This window comes from Branchiostoma lanceolatum, chromosome 6, assembly GCF_035083965.1.
Source record: "Branchiostoma lanceolatum isolate klBraLanc5 chromosome 6, klBraLanc5.hap2, whole genome shotgun sequence".
NCBI lineage: Eukaryota > Metazoa > Chordata > Leptocardii > Amphioxiformes > Branchiostomatidae > Branchiostoma > Branchiostoma lanceolatum.
Window position 1 is genome coordinate 8,019,819 of NC_089727.1, and position 25,061 is coordinate 8,044,879.

Sequence of the window (25,061 nt, forward strand, 5' to 3'; positions counted from 1 at the left end):
CACATCAAAGCTACACTGTAACTCTACACTACACCAAAGCTACACTGTAGCTCTACAACACATCAAAGCTACACTGTAACTCTACACTACACCAAAGCTACACTGTAGCTCTACCAGTGTTCTCACCAGGATTTTTTCACAGCGTAGGGGTCAGGTACAGAAGGTCAACCCACAAAGAGTGCCAAAGACATGATAACGGTTGGGAGTCTGGCATCTTTCTGCACAAAATTTTGAAATTCATAACCAAATAAGACACTAGTTATTGCATTTTAAGTGATAAATTTTGTGAAGTTAAGTTTTTCCTCTGTCACATCCTCATTCTAAAGCCAAATATGAACTTTTTATAAGATTCATGAAGGTTCTTAAAGAAAGAAACACTCCTATGCTCATTGAAACACAGCATCGGGGTCTAGATCACAGCATCGGGGTCCAGATCACAGCATCGGGTGCCGCTATGCTGAAAAGGCCTGGCGAGAACACTGTCTACACTACTGTAAACAGCAAAGCTACACTGTAATTCTACAGCAAAGCTGCGCATGTCTACCGATAATAACAACTCTGGTATTTTGAAGAGTTACAACTGTGCATAAGTCTTGCTATTTTGACTTAGCTACTGTACAGTAGAGTTAAAGTATGCAGAGTAGACCTTAGTTTTACTGTATATTGCCAAGGGATGAACTTCCATTGCTTTCGGATGTTAAGGAGTTCACAAAAGTTTATAATTTGTATCGATTGTCATTGAAATAGATTTTGGAATCAAGTCGTTACTGTGGTCTGGATAAGTTTGCCAAGTTATCACTGGACAACTGCCATACTTCATTGTACTACTTTGAATGTTGTGGAATTTTTGTGTGCCCAAGGGCTTACGATTCTTGGCCTCTTGTATAATGGACAGATCCCCATACCATTAAAAAACAAAGATGCATATATTCAGCCCTGTGGACTGTGAATGATTTATTTGTATCGAGAATAGATGTTGGCCCGTACAAGGAACAAAATGACCCCACTCTCAGGCAGCGCAAGCGACCATAAATCTAGGACATAATGTGAATAAAAGATTCCTGTCCTAAAGTTTGTGCATGACTGATTTTGTTACTTCTTTTCACTTACACACCCTCACTATATCCTTCTTTTATACTCATAATATATCGTCTGTTGTTCCATGTTTTGATTTAGATTTAGACATTTATGGCATTGTGATATATCACTGTTTGAATAAGCCTTTTTCTCTAGTATTCTTCTGAGTCATGAAATTTAATGCGGAATGCTTTAAGTTTGTTTTTTCTTCTTCTCTTTCATGTTTTCGTATTATTGATAGTTGGAATAAGTCTTTCCCTAGAAATTATAGATAAGGTATTCAGACTGAGTCATGAAATTCAATGCAAATGGCTTTGAGTTTTCTTTCTTTTGTTTTTCTTCATTTCCATTATAAACACTGTAAATCTTGATATTTTTGTAATGGTTTTCTCAGTGCCTGTCCACCAAAAAATTATGACACTGCAAGTATGTGTATTTGTGCTAACATATTTTTCTGCCGCGAACTTGAAATACCACAAAAACTTGTTTTCTATCTCTACTGCAAAATTGAATCCCCAGAAAAATAATTGAATTTACAGCAGCATAGGTTTTTATGTGAAATAACAACAAAAATTTACTAGTGAGTTAACATTGTACTTCAGACGTAGATGTCACAGTAGAGATGGCGATTCAGGACAATCGGCGATTGTCCTAGGACAGATCGCGATCGCCATTTGTCCTAGGACAGACTGCGATCGCGATCTGTCCTAGGACAATCGCCGATTCTACTAGTAGAGATTGCAATCGCAATCTGTCCTAGGACAAACGGCGATTCTACTTGGACAAATTCTGCGATCACGATCTGTCCTAGGACAATCGCCGATTCTACTAGTAGAGATTGCAATCGCAATCTGTCCTAGGACAAACGGCGATTCTACTTGGACAAATTCTGTTTGATGGAAATGCTTTGGAAAATAGAATGAATCATTGCACAACATTTCAATCAGGTTTAGCATACTACCTACATTTCACAATTATTTAAACTATTTTAGGTGAGTATGTTTTCTGATAGTAATTTCTGATAAAGTTGAGTGACAAAATTTTTAATAATTTGTGAAAGATATCAGTTGGAAGAAGGTGATCAAACAATGTTTCAGTATGCAAATTTTGAGGTGTCAAGATATTACTCCCAGTTTCACACCTATTGAATTCACAACCTTAGGAGAACAATAACAATTGTAAAGTGATAAAACAGGTGTCAAAATATCAATCTCAGTTTCAAGATACTACAGTTTCACACCTATATAATTTCACAGTCAGACATATACTGAAAGATTTCACAACTTTGGCAGAACAATAAGAATTAGAGGGTGATCAAACATTTTTGCTGTATATTGCTGTTTCCTTTATCTTAGCATCAATTGAGTTTTGATCAGAGTTTGTAAATACTAAATAAAATCATGGTTTATAAAAAAATATTGCTGTTTCCTTAATATCTTACTTTCTTAGCATCATTAAGTTTGGATCGCCGTTTGTCCTAGGACAGATTGCGATCGCAATCTCTACTAGTAGAATCGGCGATTGTCCTAGGACAGATCGCGATCGCAGTCTGTCCTAGGACAAACGGCGATCGCGATCTGTCCTAGGACAATCGCCGATTGTCCTGAATCGCCATCTCTACTGTGACATAGACATCTGTAGCATTGTGATATTTTCATTTGAAACCTCTTGTTGCAAGGGGAGCCAAACAACGTCTCTCGTGATTAACGGTAATCGCTTGGGGACTGTGCCGATCCATATTCCCGCACCCGTGGGGTGCTATTATTTCATGCCGCGCAACAAATGCCCCGACTGTAACACACGGGAGAAAAATGCGACAGCTTGAAGCCGAAATCAATCCAATCCACTATCCTGTCAAAGCGATATGGTAATGAATGCACTTGGGCTGTCACAGGGGGATGTGTGATTGCTCTGTCATGTCTGTAGCTAAGCCCAGGGGAGTGGCAGATTAAGACATTAATAAATTCCCTTCTAAGTCAGCCAGACACCTAATCGGTGGGGAGTGTAGCGCAGTGTCAGTCGAGTGGCTTCTCTTGAAGGATTGTGCGTACACAAAATACACGGAAAGGGTGTCTGGAAAACATAGCTACTCAATCATCAATTATGGAATGTCTGGGTGGTAGACAATGAAGTTTATTATGTCTGGATAGATAGATTTGGCATCACGGTGGGTTGAACGTGTGATCATGATTTGTTTGGAAGTGTCATAAGGGAGTGTGACTGTCTTTTCTGATTGTCAAGTTTTTGAAGAAACATTGGGAGCCAAAAGTCATTGGATCCTAGAGAAGAACTAAAAGTTCCACAACCTCAAACCTTCTCCAAATGATGTTAACCTTTATGACTGATGTATCATGAAGAATTGTTTCTCATTGATTAGGAAAATGAGTTCATCATTTGCATGAATTGTATATTAAGTTGATCATAGTTGTCACCCAAATAACAGATTGAAGTTGCTCAAAGTATGAAAGTCTTGTTTAAACAAAGAAGGTTATTTTGACTAGTATTCCCTCATTAATTATGTATATGTGGTCCTGATTTGCATAATGTATATTCAAATTTACTGTACTTCCAAATGCTATTAGTATGAAATTCCTGTCATGTACCGTCTATAAAATAATACTATTTTCTCCATGATTGTGCAAATTAAATATTCAAGTTAGACATTCCATCCAGGCCTTCTCAAGTTATTTGTGTGTAAAGACGGACGGACAGACGGACACACATACACAAACGGTACCCAAAACATAACCTGCTGGCAAAGGTTATAACACATTCCTAAGTCTTATTCTTTTATGACAAAGCATGTAGGGTAGATTTAAAACGCTACTTATGTCTAGCCAGAATGCCATTCTAGTATAACATTGTCTGTTGGAATGTCCCAATATCTCTTGTTACGGTTATGTTTTATGATATTATACAGAAGCCAGTGTTGCAATAACTTTGCAATTATACCTGGTGAATAGTAATTGGCAGATGTTCATTGTCAAAGCCACTCTAAAGAAACTTGTTTTCATTGCACAAATGGCACTTAATGCTTACTCAGCAACTAGGGAGTCACGAAATGAGAGCAAGCAAAAGGTGGGCGATGAATTATTCAGTAAAGGTCTTGAGATCGCAAGTCATTTAAGTTCTTTGGCACTAAGGGCATCCCACGGTGCCATCTGTATATCTTCATATCTGTCTGGTTGTGCAACAGATTTGACCTGTGTGTATAGCAGTTTCTACAATTCCCAACAGTTGGCTATGATTTATGACGTGAAGTAGTTGGACTGCCACAGATAAATTTGCCTTTTTCTGTAATGTTTGTAAAAAGAATGCAGGGCTCGTAATACTGGGTGCATGTGCACCCAAAATTGAAGCTGTGCATCTAATTTTTAACTTTGGGTACACCAGTGCACCTAGATATTTTTGTAGGCTGTAGGGTAAAGGCACTATTGTACACTAAGTATACATCTATTCTTGACATGCAAGTATCAGAAATAGCAATATAACTTTTGTCATACTTTATATGATATATTTATTTACTTGTTTGAAATTTTAAGGTCAGCTATAGAATTACAGATTGAAGTTCTTATTATGGTAAACTTTGTAATGATGTTTTGCTGACATTCAAATTCAAATGTGGTGTACCCAAAATTCTTTCTGTGCACCTAATTTTTTGGGTTGGGTACACCAGTGCACCTATTTCCAAAAATTAATTTTCAGCCCTGGGATGACTAAAACCTGAATATGATTTATGATTCTATCATAAAACAATTACAACTGTTACTGTAGTCATTTCAATTTTTTCATGCTTTTCGAGATAGATTTGCTTGACAGTACAATCATGTAATTATTAGAGAGTAATGCATGCTTAAGGAGGTTTTTGTCAATGTTCCAAGAAGTTCTCCCACAGAATTGATTTAAAATAAATCCAGCGAAATAGCTCTTCTTTTTCTTCTTCTTCTTCCGGTAATGTCCATCGGCCGGATATCGGCCATAACTGACATGTCACGGGTCAAGGGTCAGGTTCTAAACAGGACTGGACACCTTCTGACTGCCGGCCTCACCCTGGACACCGCCTGGGAGGTCGCCAGAGACAGATCAACCTGGAGGACTATATATGCAGAGGCGCTACGCTCCCCTTGGGAGCTTGTGGCCTTGAGTTGAGTTGAGTTGATCAGCATACTCAAAAAACAACTGATAAATAAACAATGATAAAATGTATTTGTATTAACTCATGCTAATTGCAAGGGAATGCACATTATTACAATAATGTAAGATGTAATAAAGTAAACATTCTATGGATCTATGTACTACATTACTGATGGATTTGACTTCTTCTTTGGAGGCAGTTTCTAATGAATTGTCTCACATTTTTAATGACAAATTTTAGTACATTTTGTGATTTAACCTTCTCCCTGCTGCCTAACGCCGTAACCAATTGAGAATTGGTAGCCAGACGGCTACTTCAGTGTGCTAAAGGTTAAAAGGGAATCTGTGTTTATGCAGGGGGTAGATTTTGAGCGTTGATGAAGGTTAGACATCCAGGTAGTACAAAAACAGTTACTCAAGCAACTGGATGATTCAGAGTTTTGGCATAAAACCTGGTTCTTCAGTTCTTTTTCGTCAGTGACGAAACACAGTGGATGCTGTCTGAAACGTCTGACTGTTTCAAAATTGTATCCACTGGCAGTTGCTTGAGTAACTGTTTTTGGTAGATTTGCAGTACCAGGCTAGAGATTGGTACCCAATTCCCTAAACAAATTAATCTTAAGGCTGCTGAGCTTGGTAAGCCTTCTAATTGTTCAGGGACTTAAGCTGTTGAATGGATTTGATCTATTGGAACTTGAAGTCCTGTAGATTTCCCCTGAGAAGGGACTGATTGCAGCGCTGCGTTTGGTTCGGGTGACCTTGATGCCATTATATTAGCTCTGAGTCAGCTTAAATGGCCCAATGCATCAGCCCCCTGATTGCATCAAAGTAGTAAAAGTCCACTTTACCTCAAGGCAGGTCAAAGCTAAGTGCATTATAAACTCAGCCGGTGCCATTATACTGCTGGACGTAGAGACGGGTAGAAAAATAAGGTAGCAATCAAGTTGATTCGCATGGATCGTCATTTGAACTTCTTATAGGATGCGAATAAGTAAATGCTTTTGTAATGGTGGCTAAACGGAGAATGATACGGTTGCCATTTACTGTGGGAGTAGTCCTAAGAGGAAATCAAGTTACTTATGGTGGCCTCAGATTTATTGTATTGGACAGGTTACTGTAGATATATTTGGTAACTAAAGGCATTTAGTTGGTATTGGTACTCGATAGTGTTTTAGATGGCATTTCTTTGAAAACTAGATCAGATTTAAGAAGAATTCAAGAGCCTAAAACTTCGCTACAAAATCTTTGATTGTGATGTTTTGAATATATCTGAATTATAAGCCTGTCATTTGTACTAGTCACTTTCCACCATGAATATTTGATCAGAACAATTTTAGCATTCAATCAAGTCATGGTAATACTTCCATTGTTGTAAGAATATTGGATAGCGGTTGGCCACTTGTTTTTGTTTTATCACATTGTTTCCTGTTATGCTTACTTATAGGAGACGGGTACATGTATATTGTTATGTTTATACATGGCAATGAGTTATAGAATTTTTAGTGACAAGCCTAAAGCTTCCCAGCTATATTAATAATTGATAAAGTGGTCTTTAAACCAGTCAATGGACATGGTCAGTCTAAGCATAAAGTTCAAAATCACATTAATTTTGTTGCTTGAATGACTCCTTATCATAGTGTATTGAGCTTTACACAATCATTTAAGACTCAGACTTAGTAAGAGTAAATGTCTTTTCTATGTAGATGCATAATAAGTGATTATATTAAGGAACACTCCAATGAGATAATTGAAATCTTAAGTGCATTAACACTACTATCAAGTTCTCTATAGCATTAGTCATCACCATATAATTAGATTAATTGTTATATAACCATTAGACAATTATTTGCCCGGAAACAAAGCTTCTTTTTTTTTTCATTCTTTTTATTAGTTTTCAAAATAACAAAGAAATAATAAGAAAAACATGGCATATATACAAAATGAATGAAATACATGAAGAAACCACAAAACTGATACATAAAACCCGGAAACAATAATGATCACACATATATAGTAAATGAGAACCTCCACATCTTGGTAATCAAAACATAATGGCAGGAAAGATTTACGTAGAAAGGACAGTATATAGTTTTCCCCACTTTCCCAGATGTTTTTAAAACTTATCAAGCCGTTTGGCAATAATGTATTCTAGTTTTTGAACATGAGAAACATAAGAAATAAAACTAGATAAATGTAAGGTCTTTTCACGATATTTGAGAATATACATTTTACCTAAAAGAATAAATAAGTTTGACAGAACTGGGCAACGATCACTTAAATCACCGAAGACTATATTAAAGGCGGAAACAAAATTTGGCAATTGTTTGTTAACTCTCCTCACGCCCTGTCTGTCCTTCACCACGCTGATTCGGGGTCAAGAACCTATAAGCCACTCATCTGACTGACAAGTAGGACGTCTTTTAAAAGGAAATTGGTCCAAGGGGAAATTTGTGCTTCATCTTTTTTTCAGAGAATTTGATTGATACTGTAGATACAGAAATGTTCGCGGTGGTTTTATGTTCGCGTTTTTCTTAAAACCACCGCAAACATTTTTGTCCAACACTGTAGCAGTATGTGACTACAGCACTACCAAGAACTTAAAACCACCGCAAACACTCTATTTTCCCTTTTAGCGCGAAATAGAAACCATGCGAACTTAAATGCATTTACAGTATCTTTCACACCTCTGTGTAGTATAAAAGACACAAGTCTGACTCAGATTTGGAAGTCAGGAATGTTTTAGATCTTTTCTTCTGGAGAAATTGGTATGCAACAGATCAGAGGTACTCCAGACAATTGAGATTGACAGCTGGCCAGTCTTTTCAAAAGCGTTACAGTGATGATGATTGCAAAGTTGGATCAGCCTTGAAAGCATCATTTTGGCATACAGCCAGAAAGTGGTAATAGTGTAGCAAATGGTTTACTTCCTGCATTAGGCACAGGATTTGACTGCTTATAGTATTATAGGTAATGGTACAAAATGCCCTGGCAGGGTGCTAGATAGTAGATACATTTACATTCAAGTTACCCTATGAATAACCGGGGCCCAGATCTAGAATAGAATTTCTCAGTTTCATTGTTCAACAGTATTGCAATCTTACTTTGTCAAGTTTTAAAAAAGCAGAATGATAACAACCCTTTCATCAAATAATTTTAACATTTCTTAATTAGGCTATTACCAATTTGATTTTTTGGCTCTCAGGGCTCGAAATTTTGGGTGCATGTACATGTGCACCTTTGTGCCCCGAAAATTGGAGCTGTGCACCTCATTTTTGACTGGGTGCATTTAGATATTTTTGTATGCTTTAGGGTAAATGTACTATGTACACTAGTATACAGAACATTCTCGAAATGTTAGTATCAGAAAAAGCAATAGAATAACCTTTTGTTATACTTTATTTGATGTATTACTTGTTTGACATTTTGAAGCTAGATATAGAATTAAAGATTGAAGTTTTTAAGAGAGGCAGTATTGTTAAATTTTGTAATTATGTTATGCTGACTGTCAACTTTATATTATGTGGTTTATCCAAAATTCCTACGGTGCACCTAATTGTTTTGGTAGGGTACATACATTTTTTACATGCACTTTTACATATCTGTGACAGGACCTCTCCTTGGTACTGAACTGATTATCACCAACTCTTATATATCTGTGACAGGACCTCTCCTTGGTACTGAACTGAGTATCACCAACTCTTATATATCTGTGACAGGACCTCACCTTGGTACTGAACTGAGTTTCACAACTATTACGCATCTGTGACAGGATCTCTCCTTGGTACTGAACTGAGTATCACCAACTGTTACATATCTGTGACAGGATCTCTCCTTGGTACTGAACTGAGTATCATCAACTATTACATATCCGTGACAGGAACTCTCCTTGGTACTGAACTGAGTATCACCAACTATCATATAGCTGTGGCAGGACCTCTCCTTGGTACTGAACTGAGTATCACCAACTATTACATACCTGTGACAGGACCTCTCCTTGGTACTGAACTGAGTTTCACAACTATTACGCATCTGTGACAGGATCTCTCCTTGGTACTGAACTGAGTATCACCAACTGTTACATATCTGTGACAGGATCTCTCCTTGGTACTGAACTGAGTATCATCAACTATTACATATCCGTGACAGGAACTCTCCTTGGTACTGAACTGAGTATCACCAACTATCATATAGCTGTGGCAGGACCTCTCCTTGGTACTGAACTGAGTATCACCAACTATTACATACCTGTGACAGGACCTCTCCTTGGTACTGAACTGAGTATCACCAACTATTACATACCTGTGACAGGACCTCTCCTTGGTACTGAACTGAGTATCACCGACTATTACATACCTGTGACTGGACCTCTCCTTGGTACTGAACTGAGTATCACCAACTATTACATATCTTTGACTGGACCTCTCCTTGGTACTGAACTGAGTATCACCAACTATTACATATCTTTGACTGGACCTCTCCTTGGTACTGAACTGAGTATCACCGACTATTACATACCTGTGACAGGACCTCTCCTTGGTACTGAACTGAGTATCACCGACTATTACATACCTGTGACAGGACCTCTCCTTGGTACTGAACTGAGTATCACCGACTATTACATACCTGTGACAGAACCTCTCCTTGGTACTGAACTGAGTATCACCGACTATTACATATCTGTGACAGGTCCTCTCCTTGGTGCTGAACGTTGAAAGTTACACTTATAATAAAGTATGTGTTCTTAATCTAATGTACTTTTATTATCAAAAGTCTCTAGCGAGCGCAATGGAGTATATTGTAGCACTTTAGTTCTTGACATATGGCTTAGTGCTAAAAGGTGTGTGCCATTTGTTTGCCAACTGTTGTTCCAGATGGTAAGCGATAGCTCCCTACTCTCTCATTAAAGAATGGCAAATACCCAACAAATTCACTCCGCCCGCCATAACTTCAGTTACAATTTGACACAGGAGAAAAACACACATTGAAATTTATCGTCACAGGTATAACAGGGAGTGCGCAGTAACTGTGTATCATTCAATTGATCTCACGACCTTTAGTGTTATTGTGTGTCCCTCTTACACTGCCCATTGTGTCCAGGGTAGGTATCGGTTGGCCTCGACGTAACCCGGCTATTTTGAGATCGGCCGCGCAGCGCGCCTGATTAGCTAGACCCTTTCAACCCCGTATTTTCCCCATCTGCGATAACAAGGCAATCTGGCCGTGTATCATGTTGTAAGGCCGCCGCCCGTGTCGGTTAACCTTTGTATCTGTTTTACGGCTCTGGTATTGATTTCTGAGCCGTGGCGACATGGGTGGCAGGCGTCGATGGCACGCCGACTTGTCACAGTTATCCTGGGTTTGATTCCCGTGGACAGGGATGAACATAGCAATGACTCATCAACGTGTTTTTTGTTGTTTTTATTGTTGTAGGAGTGGGCGGGCCAAGTGGAGATCAGTGCGCTGTCGTTGATGTACAAGTAAGTGTTGTCAATTGTTCATTCATCATTTCGCTTTCAGTATTCAAAGTACCCACTTGCAAAGTGTAATTTACAATTTGGCTTGGAATTATAGATATGGCAAAAAACTTAGATATTTCGAGCCTGAGTCAAATCTTTTAATTCATAGCATATTTTTCTTTGATGTAGTATTGAATTGAAGTTTGGGATGTGAATTTATCTATATGGTGAAAGATCATCTTTTCGTATACAGCATTTTATTGGTGGTTTTTAACCTCCTCCCTGCTGCCTTACTCTGCAACCAATAGGGAATTGGGTGCCAAATGGCTACTTCAGAGTGTTAAAGGTTACAAAAAGAGAACAGAAAATGTTAAACAGTCTCTTTTTCTCTGCATTAGTTGGTCTCTTTTCATCTACGGGTTACGTTAGTTGAAAATGTTGATTTCCACCTCTGGCTTAAACAGGATTGGAATGGATGGGTTTGCTGTGCTGGTATTGACAGCACCGTTCTTTAATCTGTTATTGCAACCTTTGAGCCGCCAGGGAATAGGGTATAAGATAAAAGGAGCGGAAAGACCGGATGGATTTTCCCTTCAAGCGGATTGGACTTTTAATCTTATTTATTGTGGACTCTTTGGTTAGGTGTTCATTATAGAACAGTCTTCTTTTTGGTTTAGGGGTTGATTAAGACCTAATTCAGTCTATCAAATTTGTTATCCAAAGTGCTTTCCAATTTAAAAGGGTCATAACACACTATTCAGCACCAGGGACAGGGTCTGTAAAACAACTTTTTGTTCAGAAATTGAAGAGTGTGTAAAAAGAAGAGGATTGTTCTACAAGAGAAATAACAACATTACTTGTTCTTTAGCCAATTTGGACCATTACTTAGATAAAGACCTATTCTAGCGCCCTTTGATTTTATGTAATACTAGTCCCACAGATAAAAGCAATGAAAGATTAGAAGAAAACAAAGAAAGATTTGAGGCATATCTCATTAAGAAAGTCGTTAAAAACCTATTTGTCTGAATGAGCACTCTTGAATTTATAGCCCCACAGAGGAAGAAGACAATGTACAGTTGGAGAGAGATTCCAAACATTTCTCATTAAGAGAGGCATTAAAAAGCTATTAGAGCACTCTTTGAATTTTTTTTGCAATACCCACAGAGAAAAACAATCAGAAATGGGAGAAAGATTTTAAACAACACTTGGAGAAAGCTTTAAAAACCTATTTGAGCACTCTTGAATTTAAAATACCAACTGAGAAAGGCCATCAAAAACATGTACTCCAGGAAAACAGTTTTGAAAATTGCCTAAATAATAGCCTTGATAACTTATTTCAGCGCTCTTGAATTTCACTCACTACCCACAGAGAAAAACAATGAAAGATTTTAGAATGTGTCATCTGAAATTCCCCCTGAAGTGATTATGACATCCTGTTAGAAATTTTTTTTTTAAATCCTAAAGAATGGCCTTAATAACTTATTTGAGCACTCTTGAATTTCACTCACTACCCACAGAGAAAAGCAATCAAAAGATTTTAGAACGTTTCATCTGAAATTCCCACAGAAGTGATTATGACATTCTGTAATAAAACAATTCTGAAAATCATAAATAATAGCCTTAATAACTTATTTGAGCGTTCTTGAATTTCACTCACTACCCACAGAGAAAAGCAATCAAAAGATTTTAGAATATTTCATCTGAAATTCCCACAGAAGTGATTATGACATTCTGTTATAAAACAATTCTGAAAATCATAAATGATATCCTTAATAACTTATTTGAGCGCTCTTGAATTTCACTCACTATCCTCAGAGAAAAACAATTATTTTTATAAAAAGATTTTAGAACATTTCATCTGAAATTCCCCCAGAAGTGATTGTGACATCCTGTTAGCTAATCACTGAGAGACAATGGCTTTGATTACTTATCTGAGCACTCTTGATTTCACTCACTACCCACAGAGAAAAACAATAAAAAGATTTCAGAACATTTCATCTGAAATTCCCCCAGAAGTGATTATGACATTCTGTTATAAAACAATTCTGAAAATCATAAATGATATCCTTAATAACTTATGTGAGCGCTCTTGAATTTCACTCACTACCCTCAGAGAAAAACAATTATTTTTATAAAAAGATTGTGACATCCTGTTAGCTAATCACTGAGAGACAATGGCTTTAATTACTTATCTGAGCACTCTTGATTTCACTCACTACCCACAGAGAAAAACAATAAAAAGATTTCAGAACATTTCATCTGAAATTCCCACAGAAGTGATTGTGACATCCTGTTCGCTAATCCAGTGTTGCAGTCTGTGGTTTTCGCCGTGAGGCAAGCCTAAGCGCCCGTGCATTAAGTACATTTGGCACACCCGTTTATTTCTACCATTCTGCTGCCCAGATCCATTACCATCTATTATACTGACAAGAAGATCCCAGGTCTTGCTGGGCTCGACGTTGTATACAATACGGGGGAGAAGAATTATTGGCAAACCGCCTCTTGTGCGGGGTTTGTAGTGAATTATAGATAATGCGTCGCTTTCAAACAGAGATGTGAACAAAATCTGTTGACTTATACTTCAGTCTGCAGAATAGAAGATTTTGAGGGAAAATTCTAAAAGTTTTGCGTCTTAGATGATAACGTAGCTGTAAAGTTTACATCTGGGTGAAGTGAAGATGTGGCTATGTGGGTGGTACATACCTGGCGACTGGTTGATAGTATTGGATAAGTTTGATCGTTTGCAGTAACACTTCTGCACAAATTGAACCGTAAATATCGACTGCTCAGTGTCATGCCGTCTAGTTGTGACTATATTACCCGCCTCATCGGAGACATTAGACGCATTCCAGATGAGTGGAATGACGTGGAGTCCTCCCGCGAGTTTCTTTCGTTATTAGCGAAACACAGCAGGTGCTTAACGACATTCCTCTTCATCACTTTGCACTCATCTCCCCAGACCCATCTTGTTTCACGGCCACCCGTTGGTCACAAAATTAAGAACAGAACGACGGGAGCGTAGACGGCTCCTCGTTAATCTGGTGGTTTTGCGGGCCCGTGTTTTACGGGCTCATCCGTAAGAGCGTGCGTTTGCCAGCTTTAAATGTAGCACCTGTGTGGTCAGATTAGGCAATTTAGCGGGTGAAAGATGGCTCCCGGTGGGGCGCTTACAGGTGGGCCCGCGCTGTAATTGGTTGGTTTTGTGAGGATTAGAGAAGGCTGGGAGAGGGTCTGGTTAGGAGGGATGCACGGTTGTAGCGCTCGGGTCATGCGACAGAACTGACACTGCCGTATGGCTGTGATGTACAGCTAGGTTGACTGCCCTGTTTGTAGCATAAATTACGGGTGAGATGCTTCGTTTCGATACGAGCACCGATCCTCCCGTTGTCTTGTCGCTCATCCCGGTTATCTGTTAAAACCATATAACACATTCATGTGTCATCGATCTGGCACCTCGGTGTATATACGATGCAGGATGATGAGTCACTTGATGGATGTGTCATCGCTTAGTCAATACCGGGACGAATAGATTGTGTGGGGTTCTACCCGTAAGAGAAGTGGCATGTTCCGACTGTGAATGACTGGTGGTGTTTTTGTGGCTGCTGTTTTGCAGGTGTGACTTCATCATCTACCAGGATGTGGGGAGACCTGCAGCCAGAGTGACGGAGAATGGCTTCACAGATAAGGTAAGCGACTGGGGAGAGCTGATAAGGGTAGAGAGTTAAGACAGCTGGGAATACAATAGACGGCAAGGACAGGACTTTGAAGGTATTGTGTTGTACAGATAGACAGGTGCTGTATGCAAATAGGGTATGGAAGGTGAGTCATTCAAGTCCACAATGTTTATTGTTAGTACATTTAACATCTACATGTACTAACATAATTCCACCACCCTAAAAAGATACATCCAAACAGATCTCCAACCAGATTTAATGTCCCCCAGTATAATGCACTTGACATGTATATTTAAACTGTGCATACCTGAGGATTTCTCAAACCCACGGTTTTTCAAAGTGGGGGATTTATGTAACTGGGCAGATTTATGTTAATGGAGATTAAACTGAGTTAAACCTGCAAAGTGACCACCTCTACATACTTTTTGGTGGTCCCTATAGCTTAGATAATTTTTCCCATTGACACAAGCATTAAGAATCCTGTCTAAAGTGACCACATGTCCACATAGACCAGATTTCATCTGTCCCCTGAATCATCTTCTTGGACAGTTTTGACTGTTGTAACCATTTAAAAAAAAGTCTAGTCAGTTAGAGATCATTCGCTGACATGTTTATACCAGAGTGTGTAGCCTCTTTATTAAGTGCTGTTTTTCAAGCACATGATTTTCTAGTCATCAATCAGGATTGTTATTGGATATAATAGAGTTCTGGATGATATAAATATGATGATTGAAATTGTATCTGACTAGAAAATGTATTGATAGGTAACGTGCAGTATGGGCGTAGTGGGTTCACCTTAATGAGTTTGATATTAGTATTGGAAATCATGAAACAAACGAGCGGATTGAAAAAAATGCGGGATTGAAAGCTGTAAACTCAGCTCCGCGTATAACGGGTTGAGTCATATAACGGTAACGGCACGGCTGGTAAAAGAAAAACGATGTACGTAATAGAAACCTGAGTCAAAGCGTTGGAAATCACACAATAACTGCCGCAAATGGCTCTGCAAGAATTGCCACCGGATAGGTAATTCAACTCCCCCGCGGTGATCCGCATAATAGCTTCTCGAGTAAGATGTTAATCTTCACTTGAAGGAGATTAGTATCAAGCTCATTTGTTGGAAGTGTCTCCGAGTGCTAATACACAGGTTACTTATGGGATGCCGAGATCCCCTAGGGAGTTGACTCTTATTCCTTAATGAGGACAAATGGACAATACCGCCCAGTAATCATAGCAGAGATTGTCATCGAGGCCAACCTTTCCAAAACCCGACAGTATCATTACTTTGCGCGGCGACCTTTTGAACTCGCTTATCGCAAAGATTCACCCGTAAGGTAAGGCCTTGCACATCACTCACCCAGCTGTATTTTATTAGATATCATATACCCCCTATAGCATCTGATAGAGCTATCGACCGGATAAGGTGCCGTGCCATTAGCAAAGATATGGTTTCAATCTCACGGGGAAGTCATGAACAAAGGGTAAGGTAAGGTGGAAGGCACATCTACTGAATATTATGTTTCCGAAGGCAAAATATGATATAAAATGTTTCGCATGACATCCTAGGTGGACATGAAATTTGAGTTGAAAGTAAAGCGACAAATTTGGTTCATTTTGCAGTCATAGAAATGTTTTACGATGTGCACGTCTTTCATTTTATAAGGGTACATTGTGAATTTTTGATGATTTACACGTATGGCCAGCTAGCAAATTGAAAATTTATGGGAATGTTGCTGGCATGCAAGCACTGTAACAGTCATAGATCGCTGCCTATCTATAGAAACAGGGCTCAAAATTCATTTTGGGAATAGGTGCACTTTACCTAAAATCTCAGGTGCACAATAAAGTTTGGGTACACAACATGAAATAAAGTATAATGACTTTGTAATAACTTAATTACAAACCTTTTGAAATGCCTCTTTACAGAGCTTGATTCTGAAGTTAAGAATTTTAAACAAATTTTTTATGATACATGAAAGTTTTATTATTTTTTCTGACACAAGAATATGCTGTATGCTAGTGTACAATGGGATTTTTATGTACATAAACCTACACAAATATCTAGGTGAACTGGTGACATTCAAAATTAGGTGCACAGCTCAAATTTTGAATGCGCAAGCTTAAGTCATGTGCACTGTGCATTTCCAGCCCTGAGAATCATTTTTGGAGGAACTGGTCCAAATCAATGTGCCTGTGGATGATGTCCTCAAAATCCTTTCCGTATATGATTATAACACTACGCAAATATCTAGGTGCACCTATGAAGTCAAAAATTAGGCGCACACAGTCCCAATTTTGGGTGCACATATGTGCACAACCCATCATGCACCCAGTATTTCGAGCCCTGAGAAGGGAACAACATTATCGTTTTTGGGGAAACAGCTCCAAATCAGTGTGCCCGTGGATGTCATCCATAAAGGCATGTTTGTGGGCCCTAAACTAGATAGTGGCAGCCGACTTATGGTGATTGATAGAGATGTCTTGCATGGAATCATGGGACCTACCCCTGATACACAACATTAAGCCCCTACCAAGGGAGTTATGTAAGAAAGACGAAGGGGATACTGTCACGTGTGGTGTTTTGGTAGACTTAACGGCTCGGAGGAGAGTTTGGAGAAGACACCTATGTGACAATACATGTCTTCGCCCCAGTAGGGAGTCTGTTACATAAGAAGATAATGATGGAGTTTGGACACCAAACTACTGCATTATGAGAGTCCTTATTGAGCTGTTGAGGCAAGAAGAATGGCAAGGAAAATTCTTGCCCAGAAAGAGATGGAATTAGTTTAGACAGCCAAAATATGACAAGCGTTCTTTCTTAAGACATGGTGTTTCATGAAAAATGACTTGGATATTATTGCTGTCAGTAGCACATTATCTTGGTACCACTGTATCTGTCACTGTGTTATGCAGGGTCTGGAAAAAGAACTGTTTTATTGTGTAACTGAGATCTTTAAGGACAGGAGCAACCATAACATGAAAAGGTTTCTTTTTGTAAGCCATCATATTCCCTGAAAAATGGTCTTAAGATGCTATTGCTGTCAGTTCAGCACATTATGTTGGTACCGCTGTATCTGTCACTGTGTCAGGGTTTGGAAGAAGAACCATTCTTGTGTGAATAAGATCTTGAGGACAGGGACGACCAAGATATTTCTTTTAAGCCATCGTATTCCCTGAAAAATGGTATTGGATACTATTGCTGTCAGTTCAGCATATTATGGTACCAGTCTGTATCATTCTGTCACTGTGTCAGGGTTTGGAAGAAGAACCATTTTTATGTGACTGAGATCTTGAGGAAAGGGATGACCAAAATTTGAAAAGGTGGTCTTTCTTTTAAGCGAGTTCCCTGAAAAATGATCTTTTGATGCTATTGCTGTCAGTAATTGATATCCAGAGACTGACACATGACTGTGCAGAGAATTCTACTTGATTGTACATGTATGCTACGGTCAAAACTGCCCAGGAAAGAAGACCTGGACTCATGGGAATATTTGGAATATGTAGACAGGTGGTCGCTATAGATAGGGTTCTTAAAATTTCATGCTTGTGTGATTGGGAAAAATTATCCAAGGGACCAACACAAAAGTGGCCCCATTGGCTGTAGAAGTGGCCGCTTGATGTACAGGTTTGAATCTACTGTTAGGAACACAATTGGGGGTGATGATTTTTTAGATAATGTCTCAAACCTTGAACTAACTAAGAGTGTTTCTGTTTCAGGTTGTGTTATGCTTCTCCCACGGCAATCACTATGACAGTGTGTACCCCAAACAGTTCCAGATAGATGCTGCTATGTGCCAATGTAAGTGTCTCCACATTATTTTGTAGTCAAATATCAGAATGATGGATCTCTTTATTGTTACATGATTAATCAAATTAGTCTTAGTAAGTTAAAATCCCATCAGAGCAGCCAGAACAAGAAATGGATGACCTCATACCTCCGTGAAATATTTAGAGATTTTGTGAATTTCTTAATGCCATAGCCCTAGCCATCATAGATAATGGTTCTCTGATTACTTTCTTCCCTTAATAAGGGGTTATTTGTCATAGAGGAATGACTAGCCGTCTACAAACTAAAACCACACTACTTTCAGGAAGAGGTTGTCGGCCTGTAATGCTGCAATACCTGAAAATACTGCCAGGGGGACAAAAATCGCAATTTTTCTTCAGGATCTAAAGTACATAGTACAGTATTACCCAAATTCATACATATCCATCAAAAGGATCTTGCATAATGGTGCGAACACACAAGCACAACCAGAAACAGCACCGCCATCAGAGGTAATCCTCCTCCTGTCAGAGTAGGAGAGGGAAGCTTCAAGTTGGCTGATAGATCTCTATATTTAATCAAATCCCAGATACAGGGACTACTTTACCTTTGATGCCAATTTTACGACTTGCCCCCATCTGATAATTCCTTGTATAAATCCCAAGATATATCTTCGTTCCCTTTTTTGACCTTGACTTCAAAGTAAGGCCATTGCCCGCCGACATGACCTTTGTTTGTTTTACCTTCTTCCCGACAGCTATTGTGTATGAGCTACTGTACAAGGACGTATTTAAGATGGACCATGACATTGCAGTGGTGAAAGACATGCTGGGTAACAAACAACAGAAGATCAGGAAGGACAGCACCAGCGAATGCGAGTCCTCGCCCTCCAAGAACTGCGGGTAAGCGACCGGAGTGTATCACGCTTAAGCGCGAATCAATTGATCCGCAGATAAGCAAGATTTACAAGGTCCATCGTTAAGATTTATTCGATAAGCGAGCAATCCATTCGGATGGGGTACTGTGAGAAAAGGGTCACTTAAGTCGGCGATAATGAGGCTGTGAAATGAGATTTGTGGTATTCCTTCTTGCCAAGGGAACGGTCTCTGTGAAAAATCTACTTGATAGGCAAGTGCCACTGAGACATTCTGATGTAAATGATGCACTCGCTGTAAAGGATTGCCTTTGGTACATGTAAGGGTATTAACTAAGGATTTTCTTACTTCAATGCCTTGCTGGATTTGCTGCAATTTTTTAATGTGTGCGGATTGTTGTGTTTTATTTTTGTCATTTTGTCATGGATTCTTTTTCTCTTTTGGAAAAGATGCACAGATGCTTAGCATGTATTTATGGATACATGGTTATATGTGAGAGGGACGCCCCTGTAGCTCAACTGGTAGTAGCCTCACAATTGAGCTCCTGGTTCCAATTAGTTGCTATTACTGGGAGACCCCAGTTGAATCCTGGGAAGGGCATCTCGGTTGGAACTGCACCCGTCTTTTGGAAGGGACGTAAAATGAAAATGGGGCTCCCTTGTTCAAGGAGGTGTCTCAAGCATGTTAAAGGGGAAGGGCTGGTAACCCCTCCTTGTAAAATGTACCCTGCTACTGAAACAGCAAGAAAACTTGCTGCCTGTATGTGCCCCTAGGCACTACAAGGGTCTGAATGAACATTATGGTCATATGTGAGTTAAGATTCTTGCACATTCTTCTTCCCTTCAGAAGTGACAAACCTGACAGTGAACTCGAAGGCTCGACAGAGCTGGATGTGTCAACAGAATCTGATAAGAGTAGAGACAACATGGACAGGCCGAATGAGAAGGTGAGCATCAGTGATTACTGTGAATCTTGAAATATTTGAGACGACTTTATTTCGTAGTGAATTAGTACTGTCCTACAGAATTGTTTCAAACGCAAAATGAGAACACCACCATTAAACCTTTCCCCCTGACTAAATTAAATCCCCACGAAAACCTTTCCCCTTGCAAAATTAAGTCCCCATGAAAATGAATGGATTTTACATGTAGTTGCGGGTAGATCATGAGTTGTTGAAGAATTTCTTCTTATAGAAACAATAGACCGATCCCAAAGCCACGCCCCCTGTTCGATTTCGAACACCTCCGTCAAAAACAGGGTTTGACGGACCAAACATGGCCGCCGCGGCAAGGTTGAAAATGATGCCACTGACTTCGGTTTAGCTTTTGTGGCACTGAAACCCTTTCAGAGCGGGCCAAATAAGAATGCTATGGCTTCTTTGTTGAAGGCTGTATCCACCGAGTAGAGTTGTTTAAGGAGGGGGTAGGTGTAGTTGCGGTGAGAGCGTAATGTTTTCGGTCAATGTTAAAGCGGTATGCGCCGCATAGCTTTCCCTTGTCGGTGGGCATCAGCGCCCAGTTTCTGAGAAGCAGGCGATGCACGTGTAAAACAGGGTTCATATATCTGTTACAGGGTTCCCACTGTATTGACTGCATGCATAACAGCTGCATGGTATGTAGTAACTAAGAATTAAAATGCATCCTTTTACTTCCCTGTTCACTTTCAATTTAACCAGTTTCACACACCAGTAACTGAAGATACAAAACTCTGCGCTAGCGGACTTTGTAGTAAGACAGCATGTGGTTCAAGCTTCCTCTCCTTGAGTGCCCAATCTATTTTCTTTTTAAATTCGTTTTTGTTCTGAGCATGCAGTCAACCAATACAGTGGAAAACCTGTCCCAGATATACGTACCCTGCTTTACACGTGCCACTTCTGCCCCGCCAACGCTGTTTTTGACGGAGGTGGGCTAAATAGAACAGGGGGTTCTATCGGTCTTCTATTCGTTCGATATGGTGTTCGACAGGATCGGTCTATTAAATGTCTGTCTCATATCTTATCAAATGAATGTATCAGTAGCCTGTCTGCAGCCTAGCTTAAGCCGGCGTCACATTTGCAACGACCTTTGGCCGAACTTGTTCTTCGCGGGAAGGTCACCGGAAATAAAGATAGCCAGAGAATCGAGCGTAGTTGTTTCCTAAAATCTACCCTGTTACATTTAATGATGCTTGGTGTCCTGCGAATGTCTTTAGATCCATGAAAATTGTGCAGTGGTCTAGAGGACACTGGCTGAACTGCGGCCAAAAAAGTCCTTTTGAGCAATGCAGATTTTTCGGGAGCTATTTTCCTACTGTGTGATATAGGCTTTAGAACTGAGGACTTTTGTCTAGACTGCCAATTGGAAGTTTTCCTATCATTGAATACAGTGTACTTCAATAATAGTATTTCTCTTACATAAAGTTTATTATGTGCAATGTGTATGAATAGCATAAAGAATATTGCACACATCAACATTGCTTTCTGTTTAGAAAGCTCAAATGCCAATAGTGATAACACAGTTTCTCCTACTGGGAAACCTGAAGAAGGCAGAAGTGTCAATACTAATATTACTCAATATTCCTGTTGGGATTTTTGTCTATTCCCTGTAGTAATGAAACTTCTGAACAACGCCTTGAGGTACATGTATAAAGAAATTATTGGAAATCTTAATTCACAGAAAGTTGCATTTTAGACTACTGTTTTTTTATCAATCGTTTTTGTTGATTCAGAAGGTATTTGCTGTCATAATTTTGTTGACATTATGATTTGAATTAACAAGTTATGTTTTGATTGGGATGCATTGAACAGTTTAAGAATGTCATTGATATTGGAATAATGTATTGAATGTGTGAATCAAAGCCTCTTTGAATTATTGTCTTATCAACACATTGTTGATTAATTTGTTTGCCAATAGAGCTCTGCTATTTGAGACAAAGCTCTGTGAGGTTTGTTACAATGTGCTTTTTGGCTTGTGGCAAAATTTTACAATGCTTTTAAGTCTTTCAAAGGCTCCAGAAGAAGTACTTACCATTGAATAATCTGTCCAGGAAAGGAATTGGCTCTCTAGGGAAAGAGAAATATTGGAAAAGAAGCGTGTTACATTGATTCACCTTGAGACGTGGCTTACGTCTCAAGTGTATCGTATAGATTGGCTCAATTTTCCTTGGACTTTAGTCAGACTTAGAATTGCTATGTATCAGTTGACAATTGATGAGAAAATGTCAATTTATGTTGGTTTGATTTTGTTGTTACGTGTTAATGGCAAGGTTCGGTATATGGTGAAAATGACCTCAGAAGGCTCTAAATTTAACTGTTATGCAAAATTTTCAGGTTCAAATTTTTTTTTACAAAGTTGCGGATTTTGGCTGGAAATCATGCAAAACAAGTAACGCTAAGGTTTTCTAGTGCTAAAATAAGCACTTGGAGCAAAACGTAGAGTCGTGACTGCAGTTACCAACATAATATGCTTCAAAGTAACATCATTGTATGACCTATCAAGAAGATGACACACATGATTGTACTCTAGGGGAAGAATAAGATATAGTGGACTTAGCAAGTTTCATTGATTTGTACAGGATGACTGATATTGTTTCGGACAAGAGATAACTTTTTTACGCATGACATTTGTCAGGGACATTACCTGAGTTGCCCCTGTATAAGATAACAGCTTGTTATGACTTGAGATTTCTCTTAATATGTATCGAGTTATTCTGGACACGGTGGCAAGGCAGAGGGCCATAAGAAATTTACATTTCACAGATCTGTTGTTAACTTAAATGTGTTATAATTGTACTGTAAAATGTGCACAAATATGTCGTCAAAATGAATACTATTGGCCACTCAACTTCCAGCTACCTTGTTTGTAAAGACTTGGTACATGCAACCTCCCTATCCTTATCATTCCACTAGGAAAAAAGGAGACGTCTAAACGACATGCCAAGCAATTGATCATTGATAATGCTGTCCACACCTTCCCTGGAAGCTTCCCACATCAGATAGCTTAGAAAAGGGAAAGTGGCTCTGGTTTACTGTACGCCACCCGGCGCCGTGGTATTGACGAATGTTATCGCCTCGTGCGCAGACCAATGTGATACATGCTTGTTATCTGCGCGTGACCCGGCAGTGCATCATAGCGCCCATTCCCAGCGGCGGGGTGATGGCACGATGCTGTAGCGGTGACCTCTTCTTGTGCGGCCGTATTTCTGCCGTTCTCCTGTTGTCGTGTTATGGTGATACATGTCGGACCAATGGTTAGTCAGTGGGGGTTGGAATACCAAAGTTCCTGGTATACTAGTAACTGTAAATGTTACATGTTCTTAATGTAGTACAGACAAAAGAACTAAGTGCAAAATGTACACAGTCTATGAAAATAGACAACAGCAAAAGAAGATAGCCAAGAAAATGATTAAGTATTGGGGAGATGAGTACTTTTTGCTTTTGTGCATTTGCAAGTCTGAGAACAAAGCACTTGGTCCTAGACTGGACACGCACAACTGTGCGGTAGTGTTGGTAATAATAATGATAACAAGCCACCCCCTCTATCCCACAGGCAACACAAGCGAACGGTGCTGTAGATTATAGTAAGAAGGATGGACGAAGGTTCCCCCTCCCCTTCAAGGTGGCCAAAGCCCTGGACCCGGAGATCTACCGAAATGTGGAATATGATGTATGGATGGACTCCAAGAAAGGTGAGGATTTAATTTTTCTTTTCTGTGATAAATGATGATGGTTCCCTTGAGGAATAGATGCAATTGTTTATACAATGAATGATTGTAACAATCTTGTGCTAATGTAAATGCATTTAAATTAACAGTGATTTAATTCCGTGGTAGGGAACAAATGAAGTGTATGTGTCAGTTTTTAGTTCTCGATTGAAACAAATTTTAAGTGGTAGGCGAGCAGAAGAAAAAACGCTTATTTTCGCAGCTTGCGATGAAGAGGTTACTGTGAAAACCGTGAACATTGAACCACTGCGAACTTAAATGTATTTAACAGTATACCTTGATGAAGGTTAGACATGTAAGATACACAATAAGAACATAACAGTTACTCGTTACACAAGCTACTGGATATCTTGTAAGTTGTAATAAATGTTGGACTACATAATCCTTCTCAGTCGGTGAGAAAAGGTAGTGAATGTTACCCAAAATGCCTGACCATTTACAAATCTATCCAGTTGCTTGAATAACATTTATCTTGTGAATCTTGTCGTTTATTGATGACCTAGCTATACTTTGCAGGCGATGTTGTTCATATTCTCTGTCATAAAGATCTGTCTTAAGTGTGCACCTAAGGGTGACAATAGATCAAGTGGAGGCATTCAATACTTCACATTACAGATTAATCCTTTATCGAGATCAAACCCACAGCAGATCTAGAGAGATGTCCCTGTAGCTCAAGTTGTAGCAGCCTCACGGTTGAGCTCCTTGTTTCCAATTAGTTGGTACTGTAACTGGGACATCCCTGTTCAAATGCTGGGAAGGGATTTCTTGGAGAATTATCTCGGTTGGGGCTGCACCCGTCTTTAGGAAGGGACGTAAAATAGGGGGCCTGTGTTTGAAGAGGTGCCTCGAACACGCTAGCAACCCCTCCCTGTAAAAATATACCCTGCTAACTAAAACAACAAGGAAACTTACTGCCCTATCTGCTACTAGGCACTACAAGGTGAACAACAATAACAAACCCATGGCCATAGCAGAAGTTCGGACTGGCGCATCCCCGTCTTGTATGACAGCCAACGAAAGGGTATATCACCCCGTAAGGGGTGGTATAACCCCGTCGTAGCGAAAGCTCGTCGACTGATGATGATGATGAGAACTTACAGTAGTGTCAACTGTTTCCTATGCCTGCAACATTATTTTGGTTTGACCTATCAGTTTTCTCCACCTTTCAATGTGGATATAAAACAAAGGTTGATTGGGGTCCATTGCAGTGGGGCAGATATCGACTGACCTTATAACAGCAAAGTCGTAGCCTCGGGCCGCTTGACCGTATGCATCATAATTGACCCCTGCGGGATTGACCGTTCCCCATAACTCACGTCCATTTGACCCACTTCAGCAGGTAGATGTATTATCTGCGCTTCACACCTGTGTCTCTGAT

The 25,061-nt window shown here is 39.4% G+C and overlaps 1 protein-coding gene across 13 annotated transcripts in view; it reads left to right on the forward strand.

Moving 5' to 3' along the window:
* Positions 1 to 25,061, forward strand: part of LOC136436390 (UDP-N-acetylglucosamine transferase subunit ALG13-like) — a 76,808-nt gene that overhangs the window by 17,217 nt on the left and 34,530 nt on the right. For all 13 annotated transcript variants that reach the window (XM_066430336.1, XM_066430334.1, XM_066430339.1 and 10 more), the window contains exons 4-9: positions 10,642 to 10,688; positions 14,281 to 14,353; positions 18,059 to 18,140; positions 18,865 to 19,009; positions 19,829 to 19,928; positions 23,509 to 23,647. In XM_066430336.1, coding sequence (XP_066286433.1) covers positions 10,642 to 10,688; positions 14,281 to 14,353; positions 18,059 to 18,140; positions 18,865 to 19,009; positions 19,829 to 19,928; positions 23,509 to 23,647 — 586 coding nt within the window. The remainder of the gene's footprint in view (positions 1 to 10,641; positions 10,689 to 14,280; positions 14,354 to 18,058; positions 18,141 to 18,864; positions 19,010 to 19,828; positions 19,929 to 23,508; positions 23,648 to 25,061) is intronic.